The following is an 18,922-nucleotide window of genomic DNA, read 5'->3' as shown; positions in this document are numbered from 1 at the left end:
ACGATGATCAGATATTTTGCTGAGTGTGTTATTGTGCTGGTACTTTGGCAGGTTTAGGGCTGCCATGGACAGATAACTCCTTAAGTTTGTGTTATTCTTCATATTCTGTGCGGTGGCTAGTTCGCAGCAAAAATTAAATTTTGAAACTGATTTTTACCTTTTATCTGCATTTTTACCTTCATAATTTTTCTTACCTAATTAAATGTAGCCTATGCATAATTTATTATGTCACATTATTACATTTAATCAATAAATTAGAATAATAAGACACTAGGTTGTTACCAATCAAATGAAATCAGTATCAACTAAATCTGTCTTTGCAATGCAGAGGAAACACAGAAGCTGCATCTGAAGTGGCATTTACATGTATTTGACTTTCTTATTTCTTATATATTCGAGTCATTGAATCATTCATTCAACCGATTCGTTAAAATGGACTGATTCATTAAGTAATGAAACACCGCTGTGTGTTGAACAGAGAACAGTTTGGCTGTGGTTTTGTTTGGAAATTTTTTCGATGGAAATGAACTCATTGTTTAAACTGTTGTACAAAATCAGTATAGTATTTGCTGATATTTGGGGGGAAAACGGCATTCTTTCTGTGATTGCTTAACTATATCATATGATATAAATATAGCCTACAATACAAATACTCAATGGGACGTTTTTTTCTGCATTTTAATAGAGGCCCTGTCCCAAATGGCACACTTCGTATGCACTTACGGTCTTGTGGACTTACAGACTTATGGACTAACAATGGCTGCCGGGTGCGTGTATCCGTTAAGTCCATGAGACCGCAGGGTGTCCCATTTGTCATTTTAGGTTTCAGAAGGGTGCTTGCGGTCCACACACCCCTGATTTTAGCACATAAAGACTTTGTCATCTAGATATCATAATTTAGAGACTTGTCATAATAATGTCATAATTTAGAGACATGTCAAACTAAAGGCAAATTGATATACTACAGATAACACCTGTTAAGCTTTGGTTTTTAAACTAGATTAGATCCCATTCTACAAAAGCACTTATTGTTAATTATATGATTAAATAAGGTTTGTTTGAGAGAAACCTGGCAAAAACCAGACAATTACATTATTTTAAATGAGTCTACCAACAAGGTTATTACAAAAAACACAAACCTCCTGAAAGTCAGAGGAGGAAGTGTCATTGCAATTTATAGCAATATTTCAGTGCTTTTGTGTGACTGCACATGTTTATATTAACCTAAATACAGACTGTAGACATTTAGATGCACTGATTAACATACTTGCAGGGGAAATATGAGTTTGGGGTTGATTGTTGTAGCAGTATTTTTCTGAAAAATATATTTGTTGATATACAAACACACTTAACACTGAACTGATAAAACAAACTAATATGACTCCCCCTGTCTGAACTGTCAGCAGCAAATACAAGAATATTCTGCCCTGTAGCAACAATTATTTTCCTGAATGTACACATAAGAAGAGTGACATGTTTATGGTTTTAATGGCATGGAATAGACATAAACATACTTTTGCTTTGATAAGCACACATGGATGCATGTCCTCAAGTAAAGCCTTGGGACAATAAAAGACCAGTATAAAAGACAGAAATGTTCAACATTCAGCATTTAACGTTTTTAAAACAACTGTAGGCATGTAAACCTTGAACAAACTAGTTTACTCAAATATCTGCAAAAACTGTGGAAGCACTGAGGGAAAAAAGAAGAGGATTATTTAGGACTATACAAGCAGTTGGAATTATTTCCTCATCTGCGCTGCTGTCTTGACCCCTTGAATGGATCAAACTCATCCTGAAAGGAGAAAAAATGGTAAAGATAAATTTGTGAACAAATCCCAAAAAAAAAAAAAAAAAAAAAAAAAAAAAATCAGTGCACATTAACTTTACCTCATCGTCGTCATCATCAAAGCATACTCCTTTTAAAGACTGGCTCTGACTCTGGGAGCCTCTCTTACTGGAGCTTAATGAAGTCAGCCTATTGGTTAAGCAAAGATGGAAGATTTATTTATTTTTTTTAAATAGTTAAAGGGTTAAGTTCACCCAAAAAATTCTGTTGTTAATTACTCACCCTCATGTCGTTCCACACCCATAAGACCTTCGTTCATCTTCAGAACACAAATTAAGATATTTTTGATGAAATCCAAGAGGTACAGTATATGACTTGTCCATAGACAGCAATTTAACTGACACTTTCAAGGTCCAGAAAGGTACTAAAGACATCATTAAAACAGTCAACGTGACTGCAGTGGTTTAACTTAATTTTATGAAGCGACAAGAATACTTTTTGTGCGCAAAAACAAAACAAAGATAATGACTTTATTCAACAATCTCTTCTCTTCCCTGTCATTATCCTTATGTAATTGCAGCAGTAAGCATAGTGAAGGCTTCCGTGTTTACGTCCGAATGCCGGCTCAGTATTGGCCAAAGCTGATCATGTGAGCACCACGATGTGTGTGATGCGGACGGAGGAGCCGGCCAATAATGCCAGCGTTCTGATGTAGAACCTGGGAGCGCTGGACGTAAACAATGTATAAGAATGACACAGAAGAGATGAGATTGCTAAATAAAGTTGTTATTTTTGGTTTGTTTTTACGCACAAAAAGTACTCTTGTTGCTTCAGAAAATTAAGGTCGAACCACTGGAGACATGTTGACTTTTTTAACAATGTCTTTAGTACAGTGATGGGGAGGGGACATGTTCGGTTCATTTAGTTTTGTTGTGGCCACGACATATAAACTCGTGGGAACATAATAATATGTCATGGCCACAAGATAATAAGTCGTGGCCACGAGATCATTTTGTCGAGGTAACGACATCCTTATGTTGTGGCTCCGCGATTTAAAGTCATGGCCTTGAGATCATATGGTGAGGGAACAATATATTTTTCTCATGGCCACGTATTCATTATGTTGAGGGAACGACATCTCGTGGCAAAAGACATCTCATAACAAAATGATCTCGTGGCCACGACTTCTTATCATGTTCCCACGAGTTTATATGTCGTGGCCACGACAAACTAAGTGAACCGAACATGTCCCCTCCCGGTCACCGTACTTTAGTGTCTTTCTGGACCTTGAAAGTGTCGGTTAAATTGCTGTCTATGGACGAGTCATATACTTCTCGGATTTCATTAAAAATATCTTAATTTGTGTTCCGAAGATGAACAAAGGTCTTGCGGGTGTGGAACGACATGAGGGTGAGTAATTAATGACAGAATTTACAGTATTTAACTTTTCAGTCTTATGGTTTCTCTACTTAACTGAATCCAGAAAACCTGTCTATACAGATGTGAATAACTTATGCTGTTAAATTGTATTGTCTGCAAGCATTATACAAGTGTTTAAGAGAAGATGACAGTTTAATAAAGGTTTTTCTATTGCCAGTTTGCATAATATCAAAGCTCTTTTCAATCTATGAAACAGAACTAATGCTTTTTGCAACACTTGACACAGTTTTTAGTCATACAAATAATCGACCGACTCATTTATTAAACATTTATTTCTTCACTCTTTTATCGGTCTCCGATACATCAGAGCAAACTTCATCTATGCCAGTTAACCTGAATGACCTGGCAGAGCAAGACTAAAGAGCAAAGCAAATGTTAACATGTAAAGCACTTACTTTTGTTTTGACCTAGAACATTTTAAAAATGAAACATTCTCATCTGAGTCACTGTCCTCTATGGTGATCTGATCACAGAGAAAGAAAAGAAGAATAAACAAAAGTCAAAATGAAACCAAATTACATATCACAGAACAGGAAGACCACTTTCCCATCCTGAATCTTGTGAAGGACCTATGCAGTCTCTTCTCTTGTAAAAAATCTCTGTACAGAAACTGGTACCTGTAGCTACATACACTATCCAAATATAGTTATGATTGTAGATTTTTTCTGAATGGGGTTTTGGTGAACTAAAATTCTGTCATTTGCGCACCCTCGTGTCATTCCAAAGCTGTATGAAAAAAAAAATCTCCATAACAAAAGAAGACATTTCGAAGAATGTTGGTAAACTGAAAAACCGCATTTTCCAACTTAAAAATATACCTAAATTATGACATATGCTCTCAATGACAAATGCAGAAAAGTTAGTTCATGCGTTCATGACCTCAAGACTAAATTATTGTAATGTTCTACTGGGTGGTTGCCCAGCACGCTTAATGAAGTCAATTTGTTGTGGGCTTAGACTTAAAAGCTTCAATGATTTTTTTTCTTTTTCTTTTATAAATAGGAAATTGATTTGGACTTGGTTAAACAAGGTAATTGTACTTGTCAAAAAAAGTAGATATCTCTTATCATCATTGTGTATCCTCATAAAAGGGTTAACAGAATTATCATTTAGCTTTTAACAGTCAAAGACATGCAGATATAGGGTACAACAGGGCTAAAGGCACACCGAGGCAAAAGCCACATTTGACTTTATTCTCTTTTAAACCACTAGATGGCACAAAAATTCAGCTCAGCACTTTTCTTAACAACCGCTTTTGATGATGCACGTGGAAATTTGGCTGATTTTGATGAGAATGCGAACAGCAACACAAAGTTGATTCTGCACTAATTCGATAATATTTTATTTATTTATTTATTTTTTTTATTAAATATTAGGGCTAGGGTTAGGTTGATTTATGTAGCAAATGAGAATGGATAAAATTACTGATATTTTGAATTACTAAAATATTTGAAATATTTTGAGACAAAGGTCTTAATGTTTTTCAGTTTTGTTCAAGTTAGTTAAAGCAACAGTTTTTCAATAACAGAAGAATATATAAAAGTATGGTATTTGGGGTTAAAGGCACCCCTGCTGTTGGGGCTAAATGCACAATAATTAACATGATAAAAAGCTGGCTGACTTTTTCATGTGTTGACATGATATGGTTAGATTCAGATGGTAAATATCATTAGGCTGGGTGTCCACCTTAGAGATAATCACCATATTTATAAGGAAACATCATATGTAAAAATATGATGATCATTTCATATAATATAATAAAATATAATTTATTTGTTACTACTGTACAGGTATATTTAATTATTTTGGGATCTCATTCAATGCTTTCAGAATCTTTACCTTTTTAAATGATTTTGTTTCTGTATTTTTATGAACATTTTAATGACAGTGTATTTACTGAACAAAAATAATTAAAAATGAAACAAAAATTTGCTAAAGTGATTGTTTCGAACAAGTATTAACCAATAAAAATATATTTACACTTACAGTATCTCAAAAAAGTGAGTACTCCCCTCACATTTCAGCAACTATTTTAGTATATCTTCTCAAGGGACAATACTAGAGAAAAGCCACATGTCCTATTCATCATGTTCATGTTTTTGTCTGCTTGACAGGACCATAGAAATGTGCGTGTCTTGTATTAGAGCAGTTAAAATTTGGTGCTTTGAGTACAATCCTCTCATACTGACCACTGGATGTTCAACATGGCACCTCATGGCAAAGAACTCTTTGAAGATTTGAGAATTAGAATTGTTGCTCTCCACAAAGATGGCATAGGCTATAAGAAGATCAGTAACACCCTGAAACTGAGTTACAGTACAGTGGCCAGGGTCATACAGAGGTTTTCCAAGACGGGTTCCACTCGGAACAGGCCTCGCAAGGGTCAATCAAAGTAGTTGAGTCCTCGTGCTGTGCATCAGGTGCAGAAGCTGGCTTCAAAAAACAGATGCATGAGTGCTGCCAGCATTACTTTAGAGGTTGCAGAAGCTGAAGGTCAGCTTGTCAGTGCTCAGACCATATGCCGCATACTGCAACAAGTCAGTTTGCATGTCTGTCGTCCCAGAAAGAAGCTGGCTCACAAGAAAGCCCGCAAACAGTTTGCTGAAGACAACCTGTCCAAGAGCATGAATTACTGGAACCATGTCCTGTGGTCTGATGAGACTAAGATAAACTTGTTTGACTCAGATGGTGTCCAGTATGTGTGGCGACGCCATGGTGAGAAGTACCAAGAAAATTGTGTCTTGCCTTCAGTCAAGCATGGTGGTGGTAGCATACTGGTCTGGGGCTGCAAGAGTGCTGCTGGGACTGGGGAACTGCACTTCATTGAGGGAAACATGGATTCCAACATGTACTGTGACATTCCGAAGCAGAACATGATGGCATCCCTTCAGAAACTGGGCCAAACGGCAGTTTTCCAACATGATAACAACCCCAAACACACCGCCAAGATGACAACTGCCTTGCTGAAGAAGGTGAAGGTGATGGAGTGGCCAAGTATGTCTCCACACCTGAACCTTATTTGAGCACCTGTGCGGCATCCTCAAGCGGAAGGTGGAGAAGCGCCATGTGTCTAACATCCAGCAGCTCTGTGATGTCGTTATGGAGGAGTGAAAGAGGATCCCAGCAACAACCTGTGCAGCTCTGGTGAATTCCATGCCCAGGGGGATAAAGGCAGTGCTAGATAACAGTGGTGCTCACACAAAATATTGACACTTTGGACACAGTTTTGACATGTTCACTTAAGGTGTACTCACTTTTGTTGCCAGCTATTTAGACAATAATGGCTGTATGTTGAGTTATTTTTAGAGAACAGTAAATCTGTACTACTATACAAGCAGCACATCGACTGCTCTAAAGTATATACACTTTTTTCATTTCTATAGTATTGTCGCTTCGCTTGAGAAGATATACTAAAATGGTTGCTGAAATGTGAGGGGTGTACTCACTTTTGTGAGATATTGTAAGTATTTGTATCAACAATACTTTGTGCCTTTTGCCCCATGCTGGTGAGCATTTTACCTCATGTGTGCAGTAAAAGACACCCTCGCCACCTCATACATTTATAAGATTTTTAAATAAACAAACCACTTTTATGATTTTTTTTTTTCTCTACGCAAAATCTGTTGTTCCATGAATGTTCAATAAAAACATATTTTTTTCTGCAATCATACTACGGGAGTAGTGAAAAGCACATTTTTCTTAAGGTGTGCCTTTAGCCCTGTTGTACCCTATGCGCGTATACCTCCTCAGCATACAACTTCGATGTGTTTCCACGAGAGGTCCTCTGGGTTGAAACCTGGAAGGCTGTAAATAGAAGGAAAAAAAAAACAAAACAAAAGTCAAGTCAAGTCATCTTCACTTATATAGCGCTTTTTACAATACAGATTGTTTCAAAGCAGCTTCACAGTGATAAAAGGAAAATTAATGGACAGAGATTGTTTTGGCTTTACAGCAGCTCTAGGAAAAGTTATCAAGCTAAAGTAAGTTTTTGATTGAATCACTTCCATTGTAATAATCATTAATTATTCAGCAATTAAAAAATCATTAAACTTAGGGGCCGCTTACATGACACCTTTTTAACTGAAAACAGAAGACTTTTAATGCGTTCTTTTAATGCGTAAAACACCTGAGGCTGCAGTTTACACCTTCCATTTCACATCATTTAAAATAAACCTCGAAGCTCTCACAGGAATGAAACAGAGAATAAAAGAAACTGAATGATTCTAAGTTTGAGTTAAGGGAACCACAACAGAAGGATTGGTTAAAAGAATGGCTCAATGCCTCAAGGACAAAGTATTCACTGGACTCTCACATGGTGATGTCACATGAAAACTTGGAGGTTAGGGAGATTAGAAAGACATGGAGTGTGGATGTGGTTGTGATTTTAAGTGCACCAGCTGAGGTGCCACAAGAGTTACTTGCACTCTTTAATGTGTAATTGGTTTGAACTTCAACACCACTTGTGTGTGTTCAAGTGTCAGGTGTTATCTTACCATCCATTATTGACTTGGTTTTTAGTGGACTTGAGAGAGATCCTTTTTGTGCACGTCCCCCCCGCCCCAACTTTGAGGCAGCACCTGGACACATTAAAATAGACATTGCAGGCAGGGTTTGAAATGAATTCCCCCAACCTATCAAATGCAAACCAGCCCATGGTGTAATACGCATCAACTCACTAGCCAATTTGATGGGTTATGATTTATAAATTATGTCCTCCAACCAGGAGCTTTCAAGATTATCAAAACAAAGTGTAAAGAGGGTCGCACACTGGATGAGAAGCGTCATATCTTTAAAATTCGAACACGTTGTTTTCTTAGTGTACAACCTGGGTACTGGTATGTGATACCTGTGAGATGTCTGAGGCGTGGCCTCTTTTTTGAATGGATGTCAATGGAGGAAAGGCTTCAGTACACATTTCATTACGCTGACTTTTGTGAGGAAACAGCTGATCACTATGAATTGACAGCCTGTCCACTTATCTACAATGTGTTTGCAATTAAACATTAATTTTGGAGTGAGCTATATGTCTAAATTAGAATTAAATAAATGCTGTTTTCAGTAGTCACAGAATTTTGTTTTTATTTCTTTTTTAATTTATTTTCATGGTATGCACAAACAGTAACTGACTGTCATAAAACTGAAAGCCATTCAATGATTCAGAATCATATTTACACTTCAGTGGTAACACTTTACAATAAGGTACATTAGTTAACATTAGTTATCTATTTTAGTTAACATGAACATTAATCTTAGTTAATGTTCATTTTAACATTTACTAATACATAATTAAAATCAAATGTTGTTTCTGATCTAACATGAACTAACAATGAAGACCTGTATTTTTATTAACTAACAAGTTAACTAATGGAGCCTTAATGTAAAGTTACAGATTTAATAATAAATCTATTCAAATCTAAGCAGTGATTTTGATAATCTGGTTTACTTCTGGTATTTTTGTTTTGGCTAGTAGAAGTTCTGAATGGTTGTTAACTTAAACATTTAGTAGCCAAATTGGCTGGCTAGTTAAAAAGTTAATTTCAAGACAAACTTTGACCGTTACTAATAAGGCAAATAGGTTATGACATAGGCTATGATGTATGAAACCCATAGTACACATCACTTGCAGAGATTCTGAGGAAACCAGCTAGAGAAGAAGAGAAGAAATGCAGAGATTTTGTGTTTGTGTGTGTGTGTGTGTGTGTGTGTGTGTGTGTGTGTGTGTGTGTGTGCGCGCGCGCGCGTGTGTGTGTGTATGCTTTGGATTAAGAGTGTGAGGTCGTTGAGTGCTTGCGGAAAAGGTGCGTCTTCAGCTGCTTCTTAAAAGAGATGATGTTCACAGCAGTTCGGGTGCAGGTCAGCAGCTCATTCCACCAGAAAGGAACAGAGAGAGTGAAGGTTTTGGAGAGTGACTTTTTGCCCTGTTGTGAGGGAACAACAAGACATTGCTCATTCGGTGTCATGAGCTGGCGGGACGGAGCATTCATTTGTAATAGTGGGTTGAGGTAATTGGGAGCTGTTCCAGTGGTAGCCCTGAAAGCCAATGTTAAAACTTTAAATTTGACTGCATGACTGGGCCGTTGTTGAGATGTGGGTGGAAAAGCTCAGCTGGTCATCAAACCCCAGGTTCCTTGCTGTCCTGGTTGGTGTTAGTATTGTGGACCCCAGTTGCTCAATGATGTTGTGGTCAACTGATGGGTTTGCAGGGATTACAATGAGCTCCATCTTCGCAAGGTTGAGCTGCAGATGATGCTCCTTTATCCAAGCAGAGATGTCTGAAAATTAGGCAAAGATACGAGCTGATACAGTGATGTCATCAGGTGAAAGATAGAGCTGTGTATCATCTGCATAGCAGTGGCAGGAGAAGCCATGTGCATTTATGGTCGTGCCCAAGGAGGTTGTGTGAATGGAAAAAAGAAGAGGAACGAACACTGAACCTTGAGGCACACCAGTGATTAGCTGATGTGACTCAGACACCCCTCTTCTCCATGAAAGATCTGCTAGTGAGGTATGACTGAACCCACTGAAGTACGGTTCCTGTGATACTCAAGTCAGAGAGGGAGGCCAGGAGGATCTGGTGGTTGACTGTGTAAAGGCCACAGAAAGGTCAACAGAGTAAGAACAGATGACTTTCTGCAATGGTCAGTAGGGTGGTCTCCATGTCCACTTTTGAAGCCAGATAGGTTGTCATCAAGTAGGTCATTCTGTGAAAGAAAAGCAGAGAGCTGATCGAACACCACTCTTTCAAGCGTTTTTGACAGAAAAGGCAGATGAGAGGCTGGTCTGTAGTTTTCAACTGCTGTGGGGTTGTGTTGGCTTTTTGAGGAGTGGAGTTATCTGAGCCTGCTTGAATGTGGTGGGAAATTTTGATGTGTTGATGTGAGTGAGAGGGGATTGGATCTAAGGGACAGGTTGTAGGACGGCTGGTACAGAGAACTTGAGACCTTGTTCTCTATAAGGGGAGAGTGGGTGTGGGAGAGTGGAGTAGAGAACTGTCTGCTGATGGTTACCACCTTATCAGTGAAGTAGGTGGTGAAGACATCAGCAGTCAGAGAAGAAGTGGGAGGAGGTGGAGGGGTGCAGAGAAGAGAGGAGGATGTTCTGAATAGTCTCCGGGTGTCTGAGACGTTGCTGATTTTGTTTTGGTATTAGGATATCTTGGCAGCAGAAATGCTAGAAGAGAAAAAGAACAGGAGAGAATGGTACAGGTCAGCAGGGTGTTTAGTCTTTCACCATTTCTTCTCAGCATTCTGAGCTTGGTTTGATGGTCATGAAGAGCATCTGTGAAGAGGCTGGAGGGTGTTGCACATGCTGGTCTGGAGGTGAGAGGATAGATATCATCAAGGCAGGATGGTAGTGTGGAGCACTCAAAGAATGTCTGTTGCCTCGTTGGCATTAAGAGAAGTGGTTAGTTGGGTGGAAGGATGCCGAGACCACAGAGGAAAAGCGTGTAGGGGAGAGAGAGCGGAGGTTGCAATGAAATGAGATCAGAGGAGGGGTCAGTTGTGAACAAAGGCAAATTGATAGAGAATCGGAAAACGAAGTGGTCTGAGAGATGTAGTGGTGCAGTGTTATGATTCTTTGCCCGCTTTGTGTGTTGCAGGGGTGTGCTGTTTCATGAGGTCAAATGAAGCCAGAAAAGTAAGGAAGTCAGTCACTTGAGGTTTGTCTAAGTGGATGTTGAAGTCACTGTGAATTACCAATAGAGTGCCGTTCTCCAGAAAAGAGGAAACTCTTCCAGGAAGTTGCCTAGTTGACCAGGTGGACAGTAAATGGCAACAAGATGAAGTTTAACTGGATTAGTGACAGTGAGGTCATGATGTTCAAAGGAGGTGTAATTGCAGGGACAAGAGACAGAAGAGAATTTCCAGGTGGTGGAACTGAGTAGACCTGTTCGTCCACCCTGTCCCATTGGACGTGGTGTGTGGGACAAAGTGAAGCAGATGAAGAGGGCTGAAGGAGGGCTGTGTATAATTTTTCAAAATGTGGTAATTATTTTATTCACAATAATTGTATAACTGCTGTTATTTGATGTAATATAGTTTTGTAATTGTTTTGTAAATAAAACGTTTTCATGCCAACCAGATCAATTGTGTTCTTTTCAAATGGATTTAATTGCTTTTTATAATAATGTGATGATTGTATAGATTTAAGTAATGTTATTTATGTAATATAATTAATGTAAGTAAGCGTTTTGGCTGGGTATCAAATTTAAATGAAAAATGTATGAACAGTATGGTAGATATATAAACAGGGCTGGGCCGTTTCTGGCGCGCTGTGCGCATTTGCGACGGCCCGATACCAGCTCGATTGCGGCAGTGTCGGCATGGTAACGGCTGCCGCGTCTGGCCCGATTGATTCGGGCCGGAATCGGGCAGTGAGTACACAGGCATCTGGCCCGATCGCTGCAGAAAGAAACGGGCCGAGTGGTAAGTCTCCGGCAGGCGAGAATCTAACAGGAACTGGCCCGAGTGTATTTTGCTATCTGGGACGCATCCTCGCATATGGCCTTCCTAAACAAAAAGTGTCTTAGAAATTTAAAATCAACACATTGTTTTATATGACTGAGCAGGCAGGATGATTTTTACATCATTGTGAAGCAAAAACTCTAGACTAAAATATACAGTTCCCAAAAGTCTTGTGAAAAAATGTTTAGTATGTGTTTTGAGGCCTTATTTCAGTGACTTATTTTTTTTCTTTTTTCAGAAACCATGCATATACGTAATTCTCTCAAAAATACAAACGTGTCCATAATTGTTGCTCACATATTATTGTAGCCTAGTTTCTGCTGAATACAGTGTAATGAGATTTTTGTCATTAATATAAGCAACTGAAAAAAGCACAAATGTCAGGGCATGTCAAAACTACTCCAGGACCCCAAATCAGCCTCAGACCCCAGAGGGTTAATTGTAACAAGTGTAATTCGCTGTGTATGTTGATGATAATGTGAGGGAGAGAGAGAGTTTATGGATAATATTTTAATGCACACTTCTTGCACTGTGTTTTATTAAGCTCATACAGTGATTTTCTAGAGAGAAAACGGGTGCTTCATCTTTTGTGTGAAGTACAATAAACATCATAAAACTCGTTAGTAAAGTTTTGACCATCATTCGGACGGGGTCTGCTACAACAGGCTTGTACTAATAATGGATAAAAGCAACATAAGTTATAACCGTAATTAAACTAAACTATACCTGTTCTATCTCCATGCAGCATATATTCTCTGGCTCTGTATGCATTATTGTCCGAATCCGGTTCAGACGGAACACTGTTACTGACAGTTTCCGACATTATTAGTGCCTCCTGACTCCTGATCCTGATCCTGGAGAATGAGCTCTTGAAGCTCCGCCCTCTTAGGCCAGGAGCAGCAGCTCCTTTGCATTTAGAGGGACACACACTGAAACGGCGCATTTTTGCTCACCCCCAAAAAGTGGCAATTTTTACATGCTATAAAAAATTATCTGTGGGGTATTTTGAGCTAAAACTTCACATACACACTCTGGGGACATTAGAGACTTATTTTAAATCTTGTAAAAAGGGCCATAATAGGTGACCTTTAAGGTTTGAAATTATTGGAATACCCAAACCTTTTAGTTACAAAGGAATGTCCACATTTTTGGCTCAAAAGGATGTGTCTTCACAATTTAGGTTTTGTGATATATATTTGTGATATATATATATATATATATATATAATGTGGCATGGAAGTGATCAGCCTGTGGCACTGCTGAGGCACTATTGAGCCTTCAGATCATCTGTATATTGTTGGATCGACTGTTTCTCATCTTTCTCTTGAAAATATCCCATAGATTCAGGTCAGGCATATTGGCTGGCCAATAAAGCACAGTAATATCATGGTCAGCAAACCACTTGGAAGTGGTTTTTGCACTGTGGGCAGGTGCTAAAGTCCTGCTGGAAAAGGAAATCAGCATCTCCATAAAGCTTGTCAGCAGATGGAAGCATAAAGTGCTTCAAAATCTCCTGGAAGATGGCTGCATTGACTTTGCACTTGATAAAACACAATAGACCAACACCAGCAGACGTCACGGCCCCCCCAAATCATTATTGACTTCAGAAACTTCACACTAGACTTCAAGCAGCTTGGATTCTGTGCCTCTCCAGTCTTCCTTCAGACTCTGGGACCATGATTTCAACATGAAATGCAAAATTTACTTTTATCTGAAAAGAGGACTTTCGACCACTGTTCACTGTCCAGTTCTTTTTCTCCTTAGCCCAGGTAAGATGCTTCTGACGTTGTCTCTGGTTCAGAAGTGGCTTGGTAGTCCTTTTCCTGAAGATGTCTGAGTGTGGTGACTCTTGATGTGCTGACTCCGGCTTCATTCTACTCATTGTGAAGCTCTCCCAAGTGTTTGAATCGGCTTTACTTGACAGTATTGTCAAGCTTGCGGTCATCCCTGTTGCTTGTGCACCTTTGCCTACCCAATTTCTTCCTTCCAGTCAACTTTGCATTTAATATGCTTTGATATTTCACTCTGTAAACAGCCACCCCATTCAGTAATGACCTTCTGTGACTTACTCTCTTTGTGGAGGGTGTCAATGATTGTCTCCTGGACCATTGCCAAGTCAGCAGTCTTCCCCATTAGTGTGGTTTCAAAAAACAAAAGATACCCGGATTTTATACTGTAGGGATGGTCATTTAATGAAACTCAAATGTAAATATTCTAATATTTTGAGATACTGGATTTTGGACTTTCATTAGCTGTACGCTCTAATCAACAAATTTACAAAAAAAAACTTTTGAAATGTTTTACTTTACATGTAGGGAATCTAGAATATATGAAAGTTTCATTTTTTAAAATAATTTACAATAAAAAAATGAACTTTTTCACGATATTCTAATTATATGACCAGCACCTGTATATCAAAGAAATTGTTTCTGTCTCTGCGAATATGTAGATACCTCTCGCTCTTCCTTTTTTGCTAGTACTAAGATCTCGTCCTCCTCTGGAGCCGCGCCCCCTTCCACTGATCGGAGGAACAGATGTGGACTCTTCATCAGACTCCATAGCAATGTCAGCTGGCTCATCTGATAGGTTGAGGTCATCGTCTCTCACAGTTTTACTACGAGCTTTTGCACGGATTATAGCCTGAAACAGAATGAATGGCATGGGGTAATGAATGTGAAAAAGAGTGAATGATATGTATAGTGAGCAAAAAAGATAAAAACAGACCTCTTGAACTTCCTCATCCTCTTCTGTGGTGTTTCTCTTTGAGTCTCGAAATTGTCGAATCTAAAGACACATGTAGGTAAACGTGACAGACCATGTTTCATTTAAATCACCAGTTTCATTTTGGTAAGTGGTACAGGCAACGTTGTTTAAGGGGGTAATGGAGTTTTTAATCTGTGTAGTTTGCTTAACACATTTTCTCAGAAACCAACAGTGGCCGCACATGCGCTGGTAAAGAACTAAAACTGGCCACCTTTTAGGCATTGGAAATTGGTTGCCTTGTTTACTTGAGGTGGTCTTCCTCTTACCTCCTCATCAATCTTCTCCTCTGTGGCTTCCACCCGTCGTTCTCTGAGGTAGCGCTGGGTTTTCTCCAGCTGGTAGTTTATGAGTTCTTCAATAGCATCTTTCTCCTCCTTATCCACAAACTCCTGCACTGCCTTTCCCATGCCTTGCTCCGTCAACAAAGACAACTGCACATTCTACACGTACAGAAAAACACACCATTACATGCTGAAATATTAACGGTGGGCAGTTAACATTTCATGTTAACTATTTTAAACAAAATTAAACATATAGTTTTTCCTAAACTTACTACACTCAATATGCTCATCCATCAGTTTCTAAAAACAAACAAAAATACTTTGCAGACTGCACATTACGGACAGACGCCCAAGCTAGTGTTACCCCAAGACAAACAGTTGGTTTCAGATTGTAGGGGTAGGGTAACATATTTAGTAGTGACATTATTCTGTTCATCACAGTAGATACATTTACATGGACACATTTTTTTATTATTTGGAATTAAGTCTGATTGATGATTCTGAACATATTGTTTACATAATCTTAACTTTTCCAGCATGAATGTCACAGTTGCCTTGGTTCAATGCTTTCCTCCCTAACGAGTAATGAGCAAAAAAGTCTTAACTACACAAGTCAATCTGATTTATTGTTTAAATCAGGGGTCTCCAAACTCGGTTGTGGAGGGCCACTTTCCTGCAGAGTTTAGCTCCAACCCCAATTAAACACACCTGAACCAGCTAATCAAGGTCTAACTAGGCATACTAGAAATTTCCAGGCAGGTGTGTTGAGGCAAGTTGGAGCTAAACTCTGCAGGACAGTGGCCCTCCAGGACCGAGTTTGGAGACCCCTGGTTTAAATGATTAATATTTTCCTACCAAATGGAATTTCAAAGGTTTACACCCCCTTTAAATTCTAATGACATGGTTATATAAGACCTTTGTTATCTGAAATGGGTGACTGTGAGATGGCAAAGTCAGGGGACAAAACAACTCTGTTCCATTCCGATTATAACATCAAACAGGTTCTCTCCACTCAGTGATGCACCCACTGAGAATCCTGTTGAAAGTTTCCTAGTTATTGGTGATTCAATTACACGGAATGTGAATATAGAGACATCAGCCACCATAGTCACATTTGCCAGAAGCCAGAGCACCTGACATCAAAGCAAATTTAAAAGTGATGGCTAATGCTAATCGTAAATACTCTAAGATTATTATTCATGTCAGCACTAATGATGTTCGACTAAAATTAACAAAGAGGTGTGTGAAAAATTAACATTAAAGAGGTTTGTGAACTCACAAGTATGATGTCAGACACTGTAATATGCTCTGGCTCCCTCCCTGTTCGCCGGAGTGATGAGATACTTAGCAGACTGTCATCACTCAATAGCTGGCTGTCTAAGTGGTGTTCGCAGAATAATATAGACAGAGATATATAATGTAGTTCATAGACAATTGGAAATGTTTTTTGGGGAAGACCTGACCTTTTAAAAAAAGATGGTGCCGCTCTTCTCTCTAGTAATATGACACAGTCTTAGAGTTGAACCCTGACTAAATGGGGCCAAGGTCAGGAAGCAGACAGATTGGCTAAACCAAACATGTGCTAGCTGCCTCACATCACAGAAGTAAAGTCGGTTATGGCTTAAGTGGATGTAAACATTTGGGTGAAAACAGGATGTGTGTCAGTATCCATGGATTCGGTCTTAAAGGGACCGTAGCCTATATTTGTGATTAATGTTAATAAAAACAACAAAAGATGTTAAATAAATGTATACATGGTAAATAAACCTACTGTATCTGAAAAACAAGTTTATTTAATTTGTATCTCTATAGTATTTGTTGTATTGTTTGTAATTTGTTTGTGCATTTCTTTTTATATAACAACAATTATATATATTGGTAATTATGCCCTTTGAAGGTTATTGGACACAGTGAAATTTTTGTTCTTTAAGTTTGTGACAAGCACATCAAAATTTTTACTTTTTTCATTAAAGAAATAATGAAGAAGCTGTCCTACATTCATTAGTCTCACTGTGTTGTGCTTGGAAAACTGCAACATCACCAAAAAAAAAAAGAGAGAGAGAGAGAGAGAAATTAACAAATGCATAGGCATCGGTTTCGGCGAGTACCAGAAAAAAAATACCGGTACTCGTACTTGGTCCTTAAAAAAATGGTATTGTGCATCCCTAGTTGTAATCATACTTTAGAGCTAATATTGTCACACGGAATCGATGTTGATGCAGTTGAAATTCTGCAGCAGAGCGATGACATCTCAGATTACTATCTAGTCTCGTGTATACTAAATTTAGTCAAGGCTGCAAAACTGACTCTGTTACAAATATGGTAGAACTATCACTTCTACCACTAAAGACTGCTTTATAAATAATCTTCCTGATCATTTTCATCTCCTCATCATACCAGATAGCTTAGAAGAACTTGATGTTTCAACAAAAAAAATACTGACTCTCTCTTTTCCAGCACATAGACACAGTTGCTCCTTTACGCTTAAAGGGATAGATCACCCAAAAATTATCCCATAATTTACTCACTCTAAAGCCATCCTAGGTGTATATGTTTTTTTTCCTTTAGCCAAACACAATCTGAGTTATATTAAAATTATCCTGGCTCTTCCAAGCTTTATAATGGAAGTGAATGGTATCCATCCGTCATAAAAGTAATCCATACGGCTCCAGGGTGTTAAAGGCACAATATGTAAGATTTTTATATTAAAATATCCAAAAACCACTTGCACAGTGTTATATATTTCATTCAATTGTGTACTTACATTATCCTAAATGTTTCCAAGAATTTGTAAATTCAAAGAAATTCACAATTTTAAATAGTGCCCGCCCCTTGTCGCCTGTCAATGACGTAATATCTGCGTTATCCATGGTTTCGCTTGTACTGCATAGTCACCATGGCAACAGACGTGGAAAGCTGCGTAACATCTAGCGGCATGCCGTTGTTGTTTCATTCAAACATTATGGACCATGGAGAGCAAACTTTGGGACAAAAGGAGAAATAAAACGAGGATCAACATCGGCGTGGCTCATACAGCCAACAAACTAATAAACAGAATAACATTACAACTTTCAACACACTCAAATGCAGTTTAGTATGATAGTGTAACGTTAGACCAAGTGAAACAGCGCTGCGTTACCTCACAATTTTAATTTGTCAAATAAACTGACCTGTATGAGTAGTATTTCAGCTTTGCGAATAGTTCGGTAGAATGAAATGTCCTCATTCCTTATATCTTTGTTGCCTTTGTTATTGTTTTGAAGAGGTTAGCAACCCCTAGCGGCGAAAAATACAGATGCCTTTAATAAAGCAGGCATGTGATCAGTTAGAGATAAAAAAGCAGGAAAATCTGGCCACGCCCCCGGCACTTCTTATTTAAAAAAAAAAAAATATTTTATCACATTAAAAGATATATCTTATATTGTAATAATACATACTATTGTCCTGTAAAACTAAAAGCAGCATTTAGTAATTATGATAATTATTAATATATTATATAATATAGTAAATGTATTAATATAATTGTTATTATTAAAGTACCTGCCAAAAACCTGGAAACAATTATTTTGAAATAAATCTCTTCTGCTCACCAAGGCTGTATTTATTTGATCAAAAATACAATAAAAACAGCAATATTGTGAAATATTGTTACAAATTAAAAAAATGTTTTCTATTTTAATATATTATAAAATGTAATTTATTCCTGCAATGCAAAGCAGAATTTTTTGCATCATTACTCCAGTCTTCAGTGTCACATCTTTCAGAAATCATTACAACTTGATTTGATGCTCAGGAAACATTTCTGACAATTATCAATGTTGAAAAGAGTTGTGCTGCTTCATATTTTTGTGGAAATTGTGATACATTTTATTTTTCAGGATTCTTTGAATTTGCTATTTATCAAAAATATTACATTTATTAAAGCATTTATTAAACAGAAATATTTTGTAACATTTTAATTGATTGTTAATTGTGATTGTCTTTCATCACCTTTCATCACTTTAAGGTATGATGAATTAAAGTTTTAAATCTTACCACAAATGTTTGAATGGCATCGTTTCCGCAAAAATGTTAAGCAGCAAAAACTGCATTTTTAACATTAATAATAAATAGTTAATGTTTCTTGAGCAGAAAATCAGCATTGCTGAAGGATCATGTGACAGAAACTTCTTTGTAAACAACAG

At 37.9% G+C, this 18,922-nt stretch overlaps 1 protein-coding gene across 7 annotated transcripts in view; it reads right to left on the bottom strand.

Moving 5' to 3' along the window:
- Positions 1 to 1,469: 1,469 nt before the first annotated feature.
- The window catches only part of mre11a (MRE11 homolog A, double strand break repair nuclease), a 152,219-nt gene continuing 134,766 nt past the window's right edge, over positions 1,470 to 18,922 (bottom strand). For 6 of the 7 annotated variants that reach the window (XM_051862116.1, XM_051862122.1, XM_051862118.1 and 3 more), the window contains 8 exons: positions 14,724 to 14,897; positions 14,419 to 14,478; positions 14,148 to 14,334; positions 7,723 to 7,806; positions 6,972 to 7,033; positions 3,625 to 3,692; positions 1,891 to 1,978; positions 1,470 to 1,795 (listed from right to left, as the gene is read on the bottom strand). In XM_051862116.1, coding sequence (XP_051718076.1) covers positions 1,751 to 1,795; positions 1,891 to 1,978; positions 3,625 to 3,692; positions 6,972 to 7,033; positions 7,723 to 7,806; positions 14,148 to 14,334; positions 14,419 to 14,478; positions 14,724 to 14,897 — 768 coding nt within the window. In that variant the 3' untranslated portion in view covers positions 1,470 to 1,750. The other variant, XM_051862123.1, reaches the window with a different exon arrangement.

Source organism: Ctenopharyngodon idella, chromosome 15 (assembly GCF_019924925.1).
Source record: "Ctenopharyngodon idella isolate HZGC_01 chromosome 15, HZGC01, whole genome shotgun sequence".
Taxonomy (NCBI): Eukaryota; Metazoa; Chordata; class Actinopteri; order Cypriniformes; family Xenocyprididae; genus Ctenopharyngodon; species Ctenopharyngodon idella.
Note: the sequence above shows the minus strand (reverse complement) of the source record. Positions and strands in the feature narration are given on the sequence as shown.